This window comes from Monomorium pharaonis, chromosome 4 (assembly GCF_013373865.1).
Source record: "Monomorium pharaonis isolate MP-MQ-018 chromosome 4, ASM1337386v2, whole genome shotgun sequence".
Lineage (NCBI taxonomy): Eukaryota > Metazoa > Arthropoda > Insecta > Hymenoptera > Formicidae > Monomorium > Monomorium pharaonis.
In genome coordinates, this window is record NC_050470.1 from 21,979,981 (window position 1) to 21,998,169 (window position 18,189).

General features: G+C 35.4%; 3 protein-coding genes across 6 annotated transcripts in view; 1 reads left to right on the top strand and 2 right to left on the bottom strand.

The window, feature by feature from the left end:
• Positions 1-91: 91 nt before the first annotated feature.
• On the bottom strand, positions 92-1,378 carry LOC105834894 (39S ribosomal protein L12, mitochondrial). Its single transcript, XM_012677728.3, has 4 exons — positions 1,180-1,378; positions 735-981; positions 361-492; positions 92-280 (listed from the first exon to the last, which is right to left on the bottom strand). Exons 1-4 carry the CDS (start codon positions 1,242-1,244, stop codon positions 164-166), a joined length of 561 nt encoding a protein of 186 aa, XP_012533182.2. The 5' UTR covers positions 1,245-1,378; the 3' UTR covers positions 92-163.
• Positions 1,379-1,500: 122 nt separating this feature from the next.
• LOC105834892 lies at positions 1,501-7,063 on the top strand. Its single transcript, XM_012677722.3, has 4 exons — positions 1,501-2,398; positions 2,765-3,391; positions 4,104-4,963; positions 5,033-7,063. Exons 1-4 carry the CDS (start codon positions 2,314-2,316, stop codon positions 5,477-5,479), a joined length of 2,019 nt encoding a protein of 672 aa, XP_012533176.2. The 5' UTR covers positions 1,501-2,313; the 3' UTR covers positions 5,480-7,063.
• LOC105834890 (serine/threonine-protein phosphatase 4 regulatory subunit 1) overlaps positions 5,988-18,189 on the bottom strand; it is a 132,055-nt gene continuing 119,853 nt past the window's right edge. For all 4 annotated transcript variants that reach the window (XM_028189165.2, XM_028189166.2, XM_028189167.2 and 1 more), the window contains 8 exons: positions 14,491-14,633; positions 14,202-14,351; positions 11,226-11,396; positions 10,816-11,099; positions 10,552-10,747; positions 9,131-10,189; positions 8,775-9,051; positions 5,988-8,673 (listed from right to left, as the gene is read on the bottom strand). In XM_028189165.2, coding sequence (XP_028044966.1) covers positions 8,492-8,673; positions 8,775-9,051; positions 9,131-10,189; positions 10,552-10,747; positions 10,816-11,099; positions 11,226-11,396; positions 14,202-14,351; positions 14,491-14,633 — 2,462 coding nt within the window. In that variant the 3' untranslated portion in view covers positions 5,988-8,491. The remainder of the gene's footprint in view (positions 8,674-8,774; positions 9,052-9,130; positions 10,190-10,551; positions 10,748-10,815; positions 11,100-11,225; positions 11,397-14,201; positions 14,352-14,490; positions 14,634-18,189) is intronic.

Here is an 18,189-nt window from a genome sequence, read left to right on the forward strand (position 1 = left end):
GAATTTAGGAAACAGGAAGTTGAGATAAAAAGATAGGAAAGAAAGAAAAGCAAACAGTAGTTCAAGAAATAAAGAGAAGGAAGAAACTGTACTGTGAGTAAATGTAAATTTTTTTATTATAACATTACAGATACGTAACAATATATGTATTCACATGTATGAATTATACAATTTCGACCGTAGCACCAACCTTTGTAAGAGCATCTTGTAATTTTTCTGCTTCGTCTTTTGCTATATCTGCTTTCACTACCACAGGTGCGCTCTCGACGAACTTTTTCGCCTATTTTTACACAAGATTAATTAATTTTCAATAATATGTATTGATATATTGACATATTGATATTTTTAAAAATTCAATACCTGAACAAGATTTGTGTCTGGCAGCAAATTCTTGATTTCTTTGATTAGCGCTACCTTCTGTTTTTCGTTGAATCCCGTCAATTTAACAGTGAATTCTGTTTTTACTTGTTTAGTGGTTTGCTCTTCCTCCTCCTAATCAAAGAAAATTGAAATTTGCTTAAATTCTATTTTAATAAATTTGACACGCATTAAAAAGTACAATTACATTTTCTACCACTTGAGATCATTTACATTGAAAGAGAAATTTTATAAGAATTAGAATAATTTTTCTCAAATTTTTAAAAATTAGGAAAAAAAAATAAAAATCAAGTTTAAAATCAACTAATGTTGATACAAATAGGCTTTAGGTATATATATAATGATGCGACAATTACCACAGACTGAGATGCAGCAACAAATCCTCCCATAGGCATAACAGGTGCATCCGGCAGATTCAATCGTTTCTTTAACAGATCACTGAGCTCTGCCACTTCTATAAGATTAAGAGCGGTGATGTCATTGACTATTTTGTCGATTTTTGGATCTATTGGCTTGTCAACATCAGACGGAAGAGGAGGTGGTGATGGTGGTGATGCGGCTTTCGTCGCTGCCGCTGTGCTCGATTCCGTTTGTCGGATAATGCTAAATATAACAAACACATGAATAATTAACAAAGAATTATAACATTGCTGTAAATAATTTTGTTGGTTCAATTGAATCAATTGTCGATTCAAATGTCAATTGGAGTTCGATCAATCTATTTAATTGCTCTCACGTTCGGCGGAAAGGATTCAAGTTTAGGTTATGTAACTATCTCTTGAGAGATGATTTCAATCTTACCATTTGTGAAAGCGGCGAAATTGAGAAAGGCTCTGCCGAGATACCAGTCGAATTGTGTTAATCATATTGGGTCAATTGCGAGCACGTTTTTGCAAAAATGTGAAGTAGAATGAATTCGTCGTCCGGTGCAAACAACTCTCCAAACAAGATTCACCTAGGGATTCGCTGTCGATTCTGAAAGAACTAGAATACTACGCGGAATTGCACTCTCCGTACATCTTTGACTTATTTAAGGGCCTATTTTTGGTAAATTTACCTACCAGGCATGTGTCTATCTTCATTTCTTTTTTTTAATAAATAAACACATATATTTACCTGATAGATAAATTTACCAAGAAGTTGGAACAACAACCGACCCTTAAAGCAAAAAATTTTGGAGATTTCAAGCAACGCGAACAAACCTATAGTCAATATTTATTATTTGATTTTGCACTTCGCTTTCTTTCATTGTCTCTCTTTCTTTCTTTCTCTGTAACATCCAATTCAATATATATTTATCTCGTTTTAAGTACAAAATTTTCGAGGATTGCAATTAAATCGAATAAATCAATGTTTAGCTAAAAAGAACAGACCTAACGTTGAGCGTTCATTGTCCATTTTACAGCCACGAAAGCTGCAGAGTCAAAATTTTTTAAAATTTAGTATTTAGTTCAATATAGATTTCTCAAAAGTGCTGTTTTATCTATCTTGTAATGTATATACAAACATTAAAATTCCTTCAACTATATTAAAAAATTGTACTCCGTAATATTATTTGGACAAGGAATTTTATTGTAAAAACTTTTTATTATAAAAAAAAAGAACTTTTTTACATCAACTTTTGATTGTAGATCTTCATTCTTTACAAAAGTTGATATAAAAAAATTATTTTTTACAAAGTTTTTTTTTAATATATCGATAATTCGATCTAAATGACTTGAACGCAGATATAGCATAAATTCGAGCTTCGAGTTTCGAGTCACGTTATCTCGAACGGCCGCTTCTGTTTTCCCTCTCCGATAAAGAAGTTGTAACAAGGGGAGGAACATACATCTGACCACTTAACCACTGACCTGTAACAATTTGGAAAACGCTCATGATAACGCGTTGTGGATCTTGATTCTGCTCGTCGGCTTCACCTTAACGAATGGTGTTATGCCGAAATTGGCAACCTTCTCGGCCGTTTGGATATTGACGCTCCTCTTTCGCCTAGTCGTGACGAAAAATAAAACGTATCCAGGTATAGTCGACACGGCTGCCTTTCTTATTTTTCTATATCTGAGCACGTTCGTTAACGGAGATGACAAATCTATTGTCTATCGCCAGACACAAATAAATGAGTGATAAATAGAAAACTGCATAAAGAAGCTAATAAATCGATCGACTCTACTTTTTGTAAACTTCAGGAACTTTTAGAATCGTAGCACATGATGAGTTTGTAACACGTTATTGATTTTCTCTATTTCCCGTTTTACGAAATTGATCGATTTGGCTTCTGAGAGGATCAAATGATAAAAATGTCATACAACAGTAACGATTACCTATTCATTGCGAATACGACAGAATCAACTCCCGCGAAATTCAAACCTCCGCCCTTCTTTTTCAGAACAAAACGTTTATATCTTGGATTCTGGAGAGGACCGATTGGCACAAGATCCCTCCAGGAGCTTTTGGAAGCAAAGACCATTTCGTGAAAACGAATCGATCGAGACTGTCAGATCAGAATCCCGGAACAACATTTTGCGACTTCGAACAGCAGGAGATACAGATCTCGAAGAAAAATATATAAACGCCAGTGTAAACTTTGATGGGAAAACTTTGACAGATTATAACGGTCCAGTTATAATGGAGGATCACGATGACACGGGCGATCGGAATCTCACGGGCCACATACGCGTCAAGAGAAGCGAGCCGATCGTTCGTCGTCGATTAACTCGCTCCATGATCGATTCGCTATTGAACTCCCGGGATAATATCAACGGGAAAGACGGGATTTTGGGCAACTCGACGTTCGAAGAATCGCGTGTGGATCGCGAGAATCGATCTGCCACCGTGTCGCACTCGAGGCGCAAACGAGGAGTCCTGCCGAAAGACGGGCACCGCAGGAGACGCGTGAAGGGAAACGTCGGGCATACGAGGCATCGTGCTGAGGCGAAAAATAAAAACAAGAAGTATAATGCTTTAAAATCCTCCCAGCGACATGTCGCGAAAAAGACGAGCAATCCGAGCGCGAGTACGTGTTCTCCTCGTTCTTACGTTCTAAAGATTGTATCCGTACTTCACTAAATATAGGCTGCGTTCCGTTTCACGCATGATGCGTACAATGCATTGTTCATCTTTGTTTAACGCCAGACAAACAACAAGGATGAACGATGCATTATGCGCATTATGCGTGAAACGGAACGCAGCTATAGTCATGAGATATTTTCAATGTGATATATGAGATGATACTTTTATATTTCATAATACAAAAACGAAATTCAGAAACAGACGGTTACCGTTAAAAAGAAACTTTGCAGTTACTAAGAGATTTTTACATTCTTTGATTATTTTTATTATCTAGGGAAAAGTTCTAAAATAGATTTAATTCTTAGATATAAAGGAGCAGAGGGTTGTTATTTATGGTATAATATTTATTATGGCAAGCATATTTATGTTAAAAAGAACCTTAAATAAATATATTCAGAAATAAATATTAAAAAATGGAAACAAGGAAATACTTGAAACTAGAGGAAATTCTACTTTTAACTTACATTATGACAGACGATAACACAGATAAATAGCACACAATGTAAATTGACGAATGTGTATATGAAGAAAAAATCTGAATTTTTTATTTGCTTCAATTTTTTCATCAAAATAATGAAAAAAATATGAAATTATGAAATTTAATTTCTTTGTAATTTATCAAAATGAATTTCTCTCTGTTTATTTCATTTATTTAGAAAAAAAAGGTAAGAATACTCAAAAAATCGCCGCCAGAACGATCGACGAATCGCAGGCAGAGTCCAGAATAGAGAAAAGGGAATCTAAAAATAGCGGCTTAAATACTAATACTATCAATATTGGGGAAACGGGTGCCTCAATTGGTCAGGAAGAAAATACACCCTTAATTAACGATAGAAATCTCGCTGAACAGCGAAAAGAGAACACCCTTATGTTACCCTTTGTGCACGCCGGAAGAGCGGAACTGCGTGTTCGTATTGAAAAAATCCCCACGACCGAGTCGTCGTTTATCAATCCTAACCATTGGACAGATCGTTCTGTTGAGACTAGTCCCTGTTCGATTATCTTACCGAAATTCAATATGAGCGGCGAAATTCCCGATGTCACAAATCTCGAAATTGTTCCGAATTTTGACTCTGATGGAAGAAAGAAGGCTAATAATTTAACAGTGGAGATTACATTAAAGAAGCTAGATGACGAAAATAACGCGTGTGATCAGGAACCAAGCGATTCTAAGGACAGGCCGGCGTCGTTCTATAATATGGAATCTCATTCGGTTGGATCCAACGTGCCGAAAATCGAGGATGACCGAAACCCAGAAAATGAAAACTACGATCGTACGAACGAGATATCTGGGGGATCTTCGGACGAGGACGCAAAGTGGCGCGCGAAGAGAAACCAGGAAATTATGTCTAAGTGCAATCTACGAAGTGATAAGAATGCGAAGGAATCGGGATATCTCAAACACGTCGAACAAGGAACCCTGAACGGAGACGCGAAGAGCGAAAAGACAAGATACAGAAGGACCGTGCGATCAATCGAAGAAATTAAGGATCTTGCCGAAAAATTAATCATTAAGGTAAACGACAAGGAATCGCTTCCGCGCAGAACATATCCAAATTTACTGATTTGTATTCCTCATTTCTAGATAAGCGAATTGCAAGTATACGTGAGCAATCGTAATGAGACTTTACACGCGAGAGATCCTTGTTTCGGTAAAAACGCAGATCGCGTAATCGTCAGGGAAGACCCGACGATTTCTCTGAAGAAGAAAGACGCTTCCATGGCGACCAAAGTCGCCGAGAACGCCAACAATCGCGAGCGTTTCGCGAAGAACGCCTTAGCAAGTAAAAGAGCATCTCAAATGCGTTCTAGCGGCTCGAGATTCGCGCGGGGAGACTATCGGACAAGAGGATCGCGTCGCAAGTGGGGCAGGTGGATGGATTGGAGCAGCTGTAGCGTCACCTGCGGTAAAGGCCGACAGATCAGGTGGCGGCATTGCCTGCACGATTGCAACGACGCGGAAACCGAGATGGAGGAGAAAGCGTGTCAATTGCCGGCCTGTCCTCCAAGTAAGTTCCTCGGGATATTCTAAAAGATTTTCCTTTTTTCGACAATCGATGATCAGTGAATATTCTGCGACACCACCGTTATCGTAATTATTAAGGGAATATATATTGCGGTACAGCAATAATTTGACATGATAAAATTATTCATCCTCCAATTGTTCAAAAGAAATAGAACCACTTGTTAACGTAGCTACTCTTTAAAGATCATAAATTCCATGAGGAAAGTTCGCGAAGTATTAAATCTTTTATATCATTTTATTTTATTCTTTTTTCTATGGATAACAATTTTTATACAAAGTTTTTTTTATAACTTTAGATCACGTGCTTATATTTTACACTTTCAAAATCACAAAAATGCAATTTACGATCTATCATTTATCCCGGCAGGATAAATTGAACGATGAAATTTTTTAAATTCGCAAATATATATACAAATGTTATCGCCATATAAAGGTACGAGTGAATTTTTTTTTGTAACCTCGTGAACCTTCCTTGATTATCGATCTATATGTAACATGGTTGTATTTCACATAATTGTGTAACAAATCATTTGATGTATATTTCTCATCGTCTCATTATCAAATACATAATATATTATACAGGATTTTAAACAATATCTCCTTCGCCTTCAGTATTCACAAATAACGAGAGCATTCATTGCTTAAAGAATAAGTTTGTTGCAGTTCAATTATCGTATTTATCGTCAGTCACACGAAATAAGATTGTCCGCCTTTTGCTAATCGTGTCACAAAAATGTTAACGAGCATATGCTTTCCGTGCGAGATACGAATCTATACATTCTTTTTCTTAATTAAATGGCGTAGAACTTTGCTATGTCAAAAGTCCACATATTTTTGCGTGTTATAAAATCTGATATTGTACAATATTTATAAAGTTTTCTACAATACATTGTCTCTTACGTTCATTGTCTGATACTCACTTGAAAAACTGGTAATAAAATTCAATTGTTTATTTAATAATTCTAATTTAGGCGTAACGTAAGAATCGAAGTGTATTGTGAGTAACACATAATTTATCTACTCTTAAGCTAAATGACATGATAGTACTCTCAGTAAGCAATTATTTATAAAAAAATTCAACAAATGCAAATGTATCATGTTTATGCGGCAAATTTTATTAGAATTAAAATATTATCATACGTTGTTATAGTGTCAATTTTTAATCATCAACACTTCAGCGTTTTATCGTCTTCTTGAATATTTGGATAAGATACTCATTGATACCACTTTTAAAGAAGTTCATGCACGACTCTCTAGTCAATAGACATGAATTTTCTAAATTATTATTTTATTCATATATAAGGTATATGGATAAATAATAAAAAAAAAGAATTATTTTTAAGGTAAATTAAATAAGTTTTTAATAAGCTTCTTTAAAATTAAATGATTTTTTACATACTAATAAGATTTGAATTCTGTAAATGAACAACATGGATCACAAGATCTGCGATTTCACGTACTTTATGATTTTTAAGATTAAATATTAATAATAAATTGTCAGTATCACACATATTATTTGTGGTCATTAGAGAGTTTGTAATTTTTATAATCTAGTTTTTGGTTTAAATACTCAGTAATTACAGAAAAAAAGGTTTATACTTCTGGTGAAAAATTGAACAACTCTCATCTGAACTGTACTAAAATTTCGAAACTTTGAAAGACTTTCTAGCATAAACTTTCTTTCTAGGCGGGGGGAGGAGGGGGGGTTAAGACTCCTTCCAAATTAAAAAAAATCAGTTTTACTGGATCCGTTAAAAAATGTAAGTAAAATAATGCAGGTGGGCGCTTATGGGTCAAATTCTTATGCATAGGATTCACTGTATTCAAACTATCTGGTGTTCGATGTTCAGCGAAAAATTTTATTAACCCCTCCCCTATTATCGACGTCAGGATTCGCTAGTGCTAGCGTGTATGTACGACAAGCTTATCTTATATTTCACGGGAATGTGTATTGACACTTAAATAATAATTTCTGTAAGAGAAGCTAAATCTGCAATACATCGTGCATGAACCACCTTAAATGCGAGGTAAAATGGACATTTGATTTAAAAAACGCAATTGTTGATAAAGATTACGATTTGTGTAGCGTGCAAATATAATTAGTATCCATTTTTCCTTCATCAAACATAATTTTAGATGTATCAATTGACATGATACATCTATATTGACAAACAATCTGTAAAATATTCTCATGAATGGCACATTCATAATTGCTGTCGATCTAAACAAAATGAGCCTCATCAGTATCTAATTTATATTTTGATGTTATGCTGCGTCTATCCCATTCTTGACTAAGTGTTCAATAAAAAATGCTAAAAAATAACAGTACACGATATAGTGCCGAAAGGTTGTGTAATCGAACATTCGTGAAATGAATTAAGCGATGAGAAAGACCATGTCAATGTAACGCCTTTAATCTTTTAATATTTGGCTTGTTCAGGAGAATAGCGTCACATGTACGAATTAATCACAATGACAAAAAACGCATCTATTCTTTATGCGCACGTATTCACGCGTACACATATAAATGTTCCTACATTCACGCATTATTACGTAATCAGTATCAACGGTCGCATACCGTTCGCATTGATACAATTCTGTTCTAGATTAAAAGGACGCAAATCAGTCAACATTGTAAATTGTAATCTTACCTACCGCTTGACTGTTTAAATCGTGAACGCTATGTTTGACAACTTTGAGCTTGTTTTAATCGTCGATCTGCAGTTGCAAAAATCCGATAGATATCTGATACATGTACGTCAGTTTGTGCTCAAAACTTGGTGTTCACAGCTAGTTGCACACTTTTGGCTTATCATTTATAAGAACTAGTCACTCGTGGAAGAACCAAGGCGCATCTTGTGAGATATTGTGTGTGTGTGTGTGTGTAGAAATATATATATATTTATACATGTATGTTATACATACATGCATACATACATATATATATAAAGTTCGTTTTTCTTTTATATATAAAACCGCAGTGACTTTGTCGTGATCTGAGATCAGAATATATCACTATTAAAATAGTATATTTCTTGCTTGTTCGACTTGGTTGTTCTCATCGGAGGAACAATAAGCCAGTATATCAATTTGCTGCTCTTCACCACCGGCTAGCACTCGTACATCTCGGTCCACATCAACACGCATTTTCGAGAGTATTCTTTGCACTTCTTCCATCGCTTCCATGCCTAAATTGTCCACTAAAAATTAAAATATATGAGATAAAACGCAATGTACCAAAAATCAGCGCAATATATTTTACAATAATAATAAAATACTATTATAAAATACTAATACTTACAACCCATTGCAATCACATCCGTAGCTATCGTTCTCGCCACGGCTAATCTTACATTAGGTACTCTGTCGACCGACAAATTTATCAAACATGGTAACATTTCCTTAGAAAATTTATCTCCCGAGATCGCATCGTTACGGATTAGATGAGAACATATGAGCGCATAAGTTTGCCGGTGTATCCACTTTTTAGCATCTAAAACTAAAGTCTCTCGAAGCTCGTGAATAAGGGATGTCACCAGAGCATCCTCGGTAGATAAGTAGCGCATTATTCGTGTGATCTAAAGAAATTCAAGCTTAAATTTGTAAATAGAATAATTATAAAAATACAGTATAAATAAAGAAATTTAAATATCTCACCAGTTCAAGCGCAATTGTTCTAACGGCAGCAACCTTATCTACAAGCAGTTGAAAAGACAGCGGTGCGATACTTTGAGCAACGTCATTCGGATTGAATAGGTTCACAATCTCGAGCAATTGCGTGGCCAGTTCCTTCCTGAACCTCCAATTCCATTCGTTATCCGTAGCGAGAAAGTCACTTAACCTCGGCAGATATTGACAGCGGTCGGTGGGTTTGAGTATTTTCAGAAAGGTCGCAAGGTGCTTTAGCACACCTATTCTGACCTCATCCAGATCTTTGATAAAACCGTCATAAATCGGCACGAGATCAGTGGCAGTGAGTTCTTCGCCTAAAATCATGGCAATTTCGTGAATGCTGGACGCTAGAGTACATCTGACTTTCCAATGTTTCGCGTTCGACAATGACTGGTAAGCCTTCTTTAAGCAGTGCCAGTTCTCTTTGCCTAGTGTGAGCGCGACTGCGGGAAAACTGAAGGCACAATGATGCGGCATGTCGGCACCCATGACCACGCATTGCTCTGGGTCGGCCATCAATACGTAATAATTGATTAATTCCTGAGGTACGATCTCTTGTTCATTATTCTTCATATCTAAGTCTTTACAAGATTCATGACTCTTATTTATGGAGTCTATATCATATATATAAAATTTTTTCTCTAGGGTACAATCTAGGCTACAATCTTGGGTGTCGTCCAACGAATCTGCTCTCGGATAACAGTCCTCCTCATCGTCACTATCCTCTTCCTTTTGTTCATCAAATTTATCAATGTTTGATTGCCCATTTACATTTGAATCATCCTCATTAGAATTCATGATGGAAATGGGAATTTCGGAAGAGCGTAATAATATTCGGAACGAACTATTTTCCTCGACCACGGAATTTTGTTCCGTTGTCGTCGCTGTTATCGCCTCCCGAACATTATCACGACTCATTGCCGATTGTCTTGCGGCATGAGTAAGTTCATCATCCAGTGGTATGTCCGGAGGTATATAATAATATAAAAATGGATTGTATTTCTCTGCATCACGGTTTTTTTTCTGGAGAACAATTTGATATAGCTGAAAATAAAATCATAAAAATATAACAACTTTTATTGAAGTAGTTTTAAACGGCACATATATATAAATTTATAATGATTTTCCAATAAGCTTTTCTTTACGTAGAATAATAATAAAGAAAATTATAATTTACTATTTATTTTTAAAAAGTAAACAATTCGTGATTTCTAAAACTAAAGAAAGATTTGAAATAGAGAATATATCAAAATTCGTGTAACACATTTTTCCAAAGACAAAATTTTAATAAGTGTAAATGTTATAAGTAAAAATCTCTTTAATAAACTAAAGTATTATCAGCCAAATTATATGCTAAAACCACTCAAGTTACAAAATTTCTTAATGTGTTTTTAATGGAGATTTACCATATACATGTTATCATCTTTTTGGTTCTCTTCTACTTCCAAGGAGTCTTCCATTGTGAAATGTGAAGTTCTCCTGAAACGTGAGTTTGTTGTAGTCATACGAAGAGGCCTAGAAAACGTTTCTTCATCAAAATCACGTATTTGATTTTTGATCGTGCCCTTCGTGGGAAAGATTCCTTCATACGAGTAACATATGCTGTAAAACGCATTCAATTTAGATTCATATAAATTGATTTATAATGGCAATAAGAAAGTCTGCAATACCTGAGATGATTATCCTGGTTACTGGTATACACTAATTCGCCATTTTTATTATAAGTGATTTCGGCAAACTGCTTGGCGAAGGTCGATATGAACGGTCCGAGTATTTGAAATGCTGATATTCGCACCCACTTGGAATCATCGTTCAAATGCTTAGCCAGTATGTCTGCGAGTAATAATCGGCGATGCTCGGGTGTCGAACAACAAGAGACCGGCATCATGACTTCGACGCATGCTTTTCGAACGTTCCACACTCTGTCGCCACATAAATCGACAAACGTAGGGATCTACAAACAATTCGAATACAGTCAGTAAACTAGTGTTAACATGTTAACATTAAATTCGTTTCAGACTAAAATGCGTCCATGACTCTTTCAAATTTCTCTATGTTTATATCTACGAATAAAACTTACCAATTTATTATATAATTTCTCCTTTCCGACAGCAGTGCACATTTCCGCAAAATGAGTAGCACATATTCTCCTCACCATCATATCGTTATCTTCACACAGATCCAGGTATCGTTTCAGGAAGACCTTTTCTGTAAGTTCGCTACCAATCAGCGGTGCCAGTCTACACATGAGCTGCGAATCGATATAAAATATGGAACATTGGGAAAATAAATAACATTATGACAAATTTAACAATTAAATATATATATACGCGTGTTATTTCATAATCTTATGTCAATTTTAAATTCAGACGCTTCTCACAATCATTTTGACTACGCAAATTAAAATTTTCGTTGAACATTAAGTATAATATATAAAGTAAATAAAGTATAATATATAAAGTATATAATAAGTAAGTAAATAATACTTAAGTATACAATTATATGTGCACAATGAACGAGACAAGAGGGAACAATATTTTACAAATATTAAGTAATATTTATAAAGTAACAGGTGAGACACATCGTTCCGTTCCGCTCATCAAAGCTGGCTGTGATATGAATTAATAACACCACATCACAACCACTCTGATGGGAGGAACAGTCGATTTTATTCAATCATCCTTCTGCGAGAGACTTGCATTAGTTAATGAATTAGCGCTTATTGCATACGAGATATACAACTACATTTATGTTAAATATAAAAGACATATTTTGATCGCATAAAGCCGGGGTAAAAAAAAATACATTTCTGTACAATTATAAAAAGAGAATGTTTTTAAAAAAGATAAATATTTGAACTATTACAAATAAATAATCGCGCAATTGCAATTACATAAAATTTATTAAATTGCGCGAAAGTATTGTGAATGATTATGATCAAACATTTACGTCAAAAATTAAACCAGTACATGAAATAATAATAATGAGATATATATGTATATAGCAAATAATAATTTATGTGTGTACTATAATTCATATTTTACTATAAAAATATATTCTTTTTACAATTATCTTTATATTTAGGAAACATTTTTTTAATTCATGTGCTCACAAAAATTATTTATTTATATTTATTATTATTTACAACACATGTGTAGATACTTTTATTCATTTTTATTCGCTATTTATAACTCTCTTCATATTCTAATCAATTATTCCAGGCTTAATTTCTATGCCAAAATATAAAAGAGAAACTCCGCCTAAATTTCTTTCGTATGTTCCAACTCGTTGAATTGTGAGTGCCGCAACGCTCATCAAAGCTGGCTGTGATATGAGCATCGTTACATTAACATATTACAGCCACTTTGTGAGCAACGCGAGCCTCCGCAGCCGAGGATACAATCTTCAGAGTGTCTCGCACGATGCGCACGTTACATTCTTCCACGGCGAGGGCGATGCGTAAAACGGCGATCCAAATCGTCAAAAATGGCTGTGATATGAAATTCAGAGGAGCAACACGCCACAACCAATTTGACGATTGGATCGCGTTCTTTCCTGTGCGGCGCCATTCGTCAGAGATATGTAGCTTCGCGTGCTGACTCTTAGAAATCATATCTTGTGAGTTTTGCTGGAGACGATGGTGGAAATGTAACGATGATCTTCTAGCAGAGAGACCTTCCATTTCCGTGTTATTTGTTCCACATGTGTTCCCAGATGTGTCACATGTGTTCGTCGATTCAACAGGTACATGCATCTATCGATGGCGGGAAGCGCGAAATCTTCTCGTCGATCAATTCTGCGGGCCAGCTCATCAAAATGGCTGTGATATGACTCGAAACATTCCACAACCAATTTGATGTATCGGACCGCAAAAGGTATATCCCCGATCGTGGTGTTCCAACGGCACTTCTCCGACGTATCGTCTTTCGCCTCTCCATCGCTTTTCTCATGCCTCGTGCGTGTGTGTGTGTGTATGTGTGTCTCTCCGTTCGTTTTCCTCCTATTCATTCGATATTCTTCACATACACTTTTTGCCCCAGGTCTCTCAGTCAGCGGAGCGCGTTGAAAATGGACACAATTTTGATCATCAAAGCTGGCTGTGATAGTCGAACTCTATGACAAACCAACTTTGATGGTAAAAGTATGCCCTGTCTTCCGTCAAGATGCCGGGGGGTACTTCCGTTTTCCCACGAACGTTCCGTTTTCCTCCTTTCGCTTCTATTTACGGAAATTTTCGAGCGACGATTAAGTATTCCCTCGCTTAATCTCTTCCCTCTCTAAAGCGCGTTTACTCTGTTCTCGCCGAATTCCTTTCTTTCCCTTTCTTTACTTTCTAGTCTCCCTGTCTTCTTATCGTTATACGTGTCTTGCTTCGATTTGACGAGGACTCCGCACATTTTTCGCTATTTTTCACCGCGCGATCATACCCTTTGAGCGCAACATCGCCGGGGCGAGCGGACGCCGCATGAAAGACAAGATAGTGAGACGCGATTGCGTAAGAACATCTCACTACCCATGTCTTTCAGGAGGAATCCGTAAATACGGAAGGTCCTATTACCGATTTCGCACGCGAAATTAACGCGACTGCCGCATACATATCTCTATAGTCGCACGAGCATATATTTATAAAATTCCGAAATGTCTATCGTGCGTTAATAATAAAAAAATTCAACATAAATTAAACTATACAAAAAACAATGTCCAATTAATTGTAATTGCCTCAAACAATTGTATATGCAAGTATCGAAAACAAAAATGTTATGAAAGATCTTTTTTTTTGTAAGAACAATCGTTGCTTACATACTATCTACTTGTGCAAAGAGAAATATAAACAAGAAACATTCGTTACATTTCGTACAATTTACTTCGACAATTATTCTCTCAAACAGTTTAAGCATTACTTTACATTGCTACTATTCTTTGTACGTAGCTTTTCCTTAAAGCAGCAAGGTAATTTGAATACGTTACGTATAGTCTCTTTTATATCTTCGGTTATAATGTTTTTCGCTCTCGCAACGCGGAAAGATAAGAAGTAAACAAAGAGCGAAAAACTTACGGAGATGTTCGCGTTTCGGACGTGTTCGTCGAGCACCATGTAGGATAGGATTCTTTCTATTGTAGGGCAAATAACGTTCTCGATCGCGTTGTTGTCAAGGAGCTCTCGTTTCATCAACGTTGTCAGCGCGCTTTGGGCCATTTGCCGTACCTATAAGGCAAAAACGTCGCTCATAATAATATTTACATCGCTATCTGGGAATTTCGGGTTTTGACTTTGGGAGGGAAAAAACGAAAACACGATATTGTTTTCGAAATATACTAGCATACGGTATGAAACGAACACTTACCTGGTTGTCCATATCGCTTAGGTATTTCATCACGATATCGAGCAGGTAATCGCGGAGAACGTTGCCGAAGAGATGCGGCGCCTCGTTGCAGATGATCGCCACATTCGGGATTTGTTCCACCAGATCCGATCGCACCAAAGCATCTGCGAACAAAAACTCTATGTTAGTATGATAGCTTCGGGATTGCAGGAAGTCATTGTGATCTTCGTCGTGTGCTCATTTTCAATTTGATTTCTAGTAATACAAGAGATTTCTAGTAATACGAAAGATCAGATCTTTAGGATCGGATTGAATTAAATAAAATTGAATAAATCGAGCGCAAGTAAACTCGCTACGACGTTTTCTCAATATTTATCCGAACGCTCGCTTCGAAAATGGACAATATTTTTACTTCTTTTTTCTCCCTATGAAAGACGGTCGTCTCTAAGAAAGAAATGTCACAAATACGTAATAAATCTTTGACAAAGATTTTCATATACTAATAGCTTTCAGATCTCAGAGCCAAGAAAAGTTGAGTAACGGGAATTAATTATTACGTATTAAATTAAATTAGTTTAAACTAGGTTGAATCGATAAGGGTAAGTAAATTTAACAATAAGTTCACCTCCTCTAAAAGTATTCCCGGATCTGATAAGATCAAAAATCTATTTTTCAGCAGTGAATTGAATTTTGTTCGAAACTGAAACAGGGTCGTTCGAAAGTTAAGCCAGAGAAGCACATGCGCTCTAGCACGAAAAATCGTGTGCCTCGAGCTTTAGCTACGTATTGCCGACAATAAAAATTAAAATGTTTCTTTTACTCTCTAGATATTACCTAGATATGTTGCCACGATACCGCATACTTTCCGCAAACTCAAGAAACCAACGTGATATCCGCAGAAGAAAACTTAGAGGAAGAAAATTCTCTCGGGCGACCAGGACGCTACTAAGGATTTCGCGCCGTACACGAGGCGCGAAAGCAGCGTCCCAAATAACGATGATGGAGGGGATGCAGGCTACAAGCGGGGGTGCGAAACGTGGGAACTCACGATAGGAGAACGAAAAAGACTAAGGGAAGGGATACAAGCTCAAGGAATGGATGAAAGGGAAAATCTAAGGAAGTGACGTGTATATGGCGCAGTGTTTTTGATGACCGTCCTTGAACTTGCATTCTCTTTCTTTCTCTTTCTATCATCTCCTGCCTCTTCCGCTCCGTCTTTCCCAAAAGAACGAAGCTGTGTTCGACAGAAACTTATTTGTCAGTTTTTCCTCTCTCTCTTTTTCCTCTTCTGTCTCTCTTCTCAAAACTTCTCGAAGAATACGATCATTTTTGTGTTCAGTATAGGCAAAACTGCTATTAATCATGACCAAGATACTTATATTTTCTTTTCTCGCCTTTTCCGAAGGGTGTGCGTTTCGAAGGCATACCTTTTGTATGCGTCCGAGATCAGAAATAATCCACAACGGTCAAAGGTATGTTAGAGTTTCCTTATAGAAAAGGAAAGTTTTCATTGGTATACAGATAAAATTTGATATCAAAAATTACGATAGTAGCGGTGGATCATAAAAAAAATTTTTTTAAGACTTATATCGTGAATTGTGTGCGTGTGTGCGCACGCACGCGCGCGTGCCTGTGTGTAAAATGGAAATTTTATGAAAAATATAGTAAAAATTTTTAATTTTTTTCTTGATCTGCGTGCTTATTGCATATCATAGTAACTTTTTGCTATAAAAATTTCTCTGTATATTTTTGGAATTTTTACTTGTTCGTTAACACAATTTTTGCATGACTCGCAATTAATTAAATGGCGAAAATCGTGATAAAAAATTCAATATTCTTATCCGTAATTTGATAATAAATTTTGACAATAAAAATATTTGTAAATTACTCTCTTATAACAACTAATTAAAATTGTTCTCGAAGAAGATATTCGTTAGATATTAACGTAGATCATAAGCATATACATAACTAATAGCAAATTGGACTAGTACGGTTCACACAATCAAATTCGCTATAATATTCTCATTTGTTGTAATTTAATGGTAATTTGTTGCAAATTTATATATTTAATTTACATATCTAATCACGAAGAATCAATTGTAAATTTACTAGCAAGTTTCATAATATTTTCGAACCTTCACTATTATCTATTTTTAACATTTACGATTGTTGAGGAATTTATTGCAAATAATTGAACAAATTTTTAAGAAATAAAAGACATTGATTTCCGCATGTTGTAATGGAGGCTTTTATATCTCAAAAGTTAAATATAATAAAGATTCTGCTGCTAAAATGATTATATTATGATTAATTTACAAAATATAAAGAAGGGAGATGTATTTTTTATATCGAACATAATATCTCCAGTCTCGCGAATAGGGGTTTAAAAGCTTTGCGCGCCTGTAAAATCGAAGCTGGAATTCACTAAGATTTTACATTAGTCTCGAGCACCCTTCGGTAGTTTTAATCTATGAGGTCACTGACCCTGTTAAAAATCGGGGGAAGTCGAAACTTCCTTCCGTCGTGCGGCGTATCCAAAAATACGTAAACCCTGAATAAAATGCATGTGTGTCGCGTGCCCCGAGTGCCTTGAATCGCTGCACGTATATCGCGGTCCCCTCTACCGTATGTTCCCCCTTCGGAAAAACACCGATGGTGGCACGTGTTCATGGGGCAAGATGTTCCGCGGTTCTCCCTTAAAAATAGCCGGTTAGGGCACCCTCGCGTCTTGGGTACTGCACATCGGGATGCACCCGTTGCATCATCCCTCGTACTTCGGCATTTCCGGATGAGCAATATGTATTGCGTTCGCACTACGCAGTACGGCTGGCTCAAGCTGATTCTTCTAGCCAACAAATTAGATTTCAAGCACTTTTTCCTTTTTTTTAATATTGCAGAAAATGATTATTTGTTGCAAATATTTAATTCTGATATTACATATTTCTAGCATCAAATCTTTTATCAATTTTTTGATCATACAAACTCCAGTTATACTTGATGATTACTATAATAAGCTCTTAAAACTTACATCATAAGAGACGATTTTACAATTAATAATCCGTGACTATTGGATATAATTATACGATTGTGTTGCTCTTATTAATTTATTCTTTATATTCCGTAATAAAAGTATTTAACGTAGAGAATCAATTATATTTATGATTCATTATTTGATTATAAAATTCGAGTACATTTTAGAAAAATACAAATATATCACTTTCTATGTATGCAATTAATTTATCATCATATATTGCAATTTGTGTTTTTCTGAAATATTTCGTACAATAAAATTTTTAAAATAACTTTTTTTACCTTTTTCATATAAAGATACGCCTTTCTATTATCTTCTCTAACTCGAAAAGAACAAATTGTCGGTAATTTTCTTAATGTTAAATTCATGATGCTGTTATTCGTGATAAATATATAATATAAAAACTTAGAATATTTTTAATACAAAATGCTGAAAAATATATTTAACGTATTTAATACATCCCGTGTTATGTAAATTACCGATAACGATGCTAAATTTTTCGTTTAAGCTACGAGATGTTTAATTATAAAAAAAATAATTGTAAAATACTTTGTAATGTTACGTTAAAAAAAATTAATATAATATACTTAATTATGATGCAATATTAATTCTCTTATCGATTAAACGTTCGTAAATGTTATACTACTTTGAAATAATTACTTTTAAAAATGCGTAGGCACAACTAATAT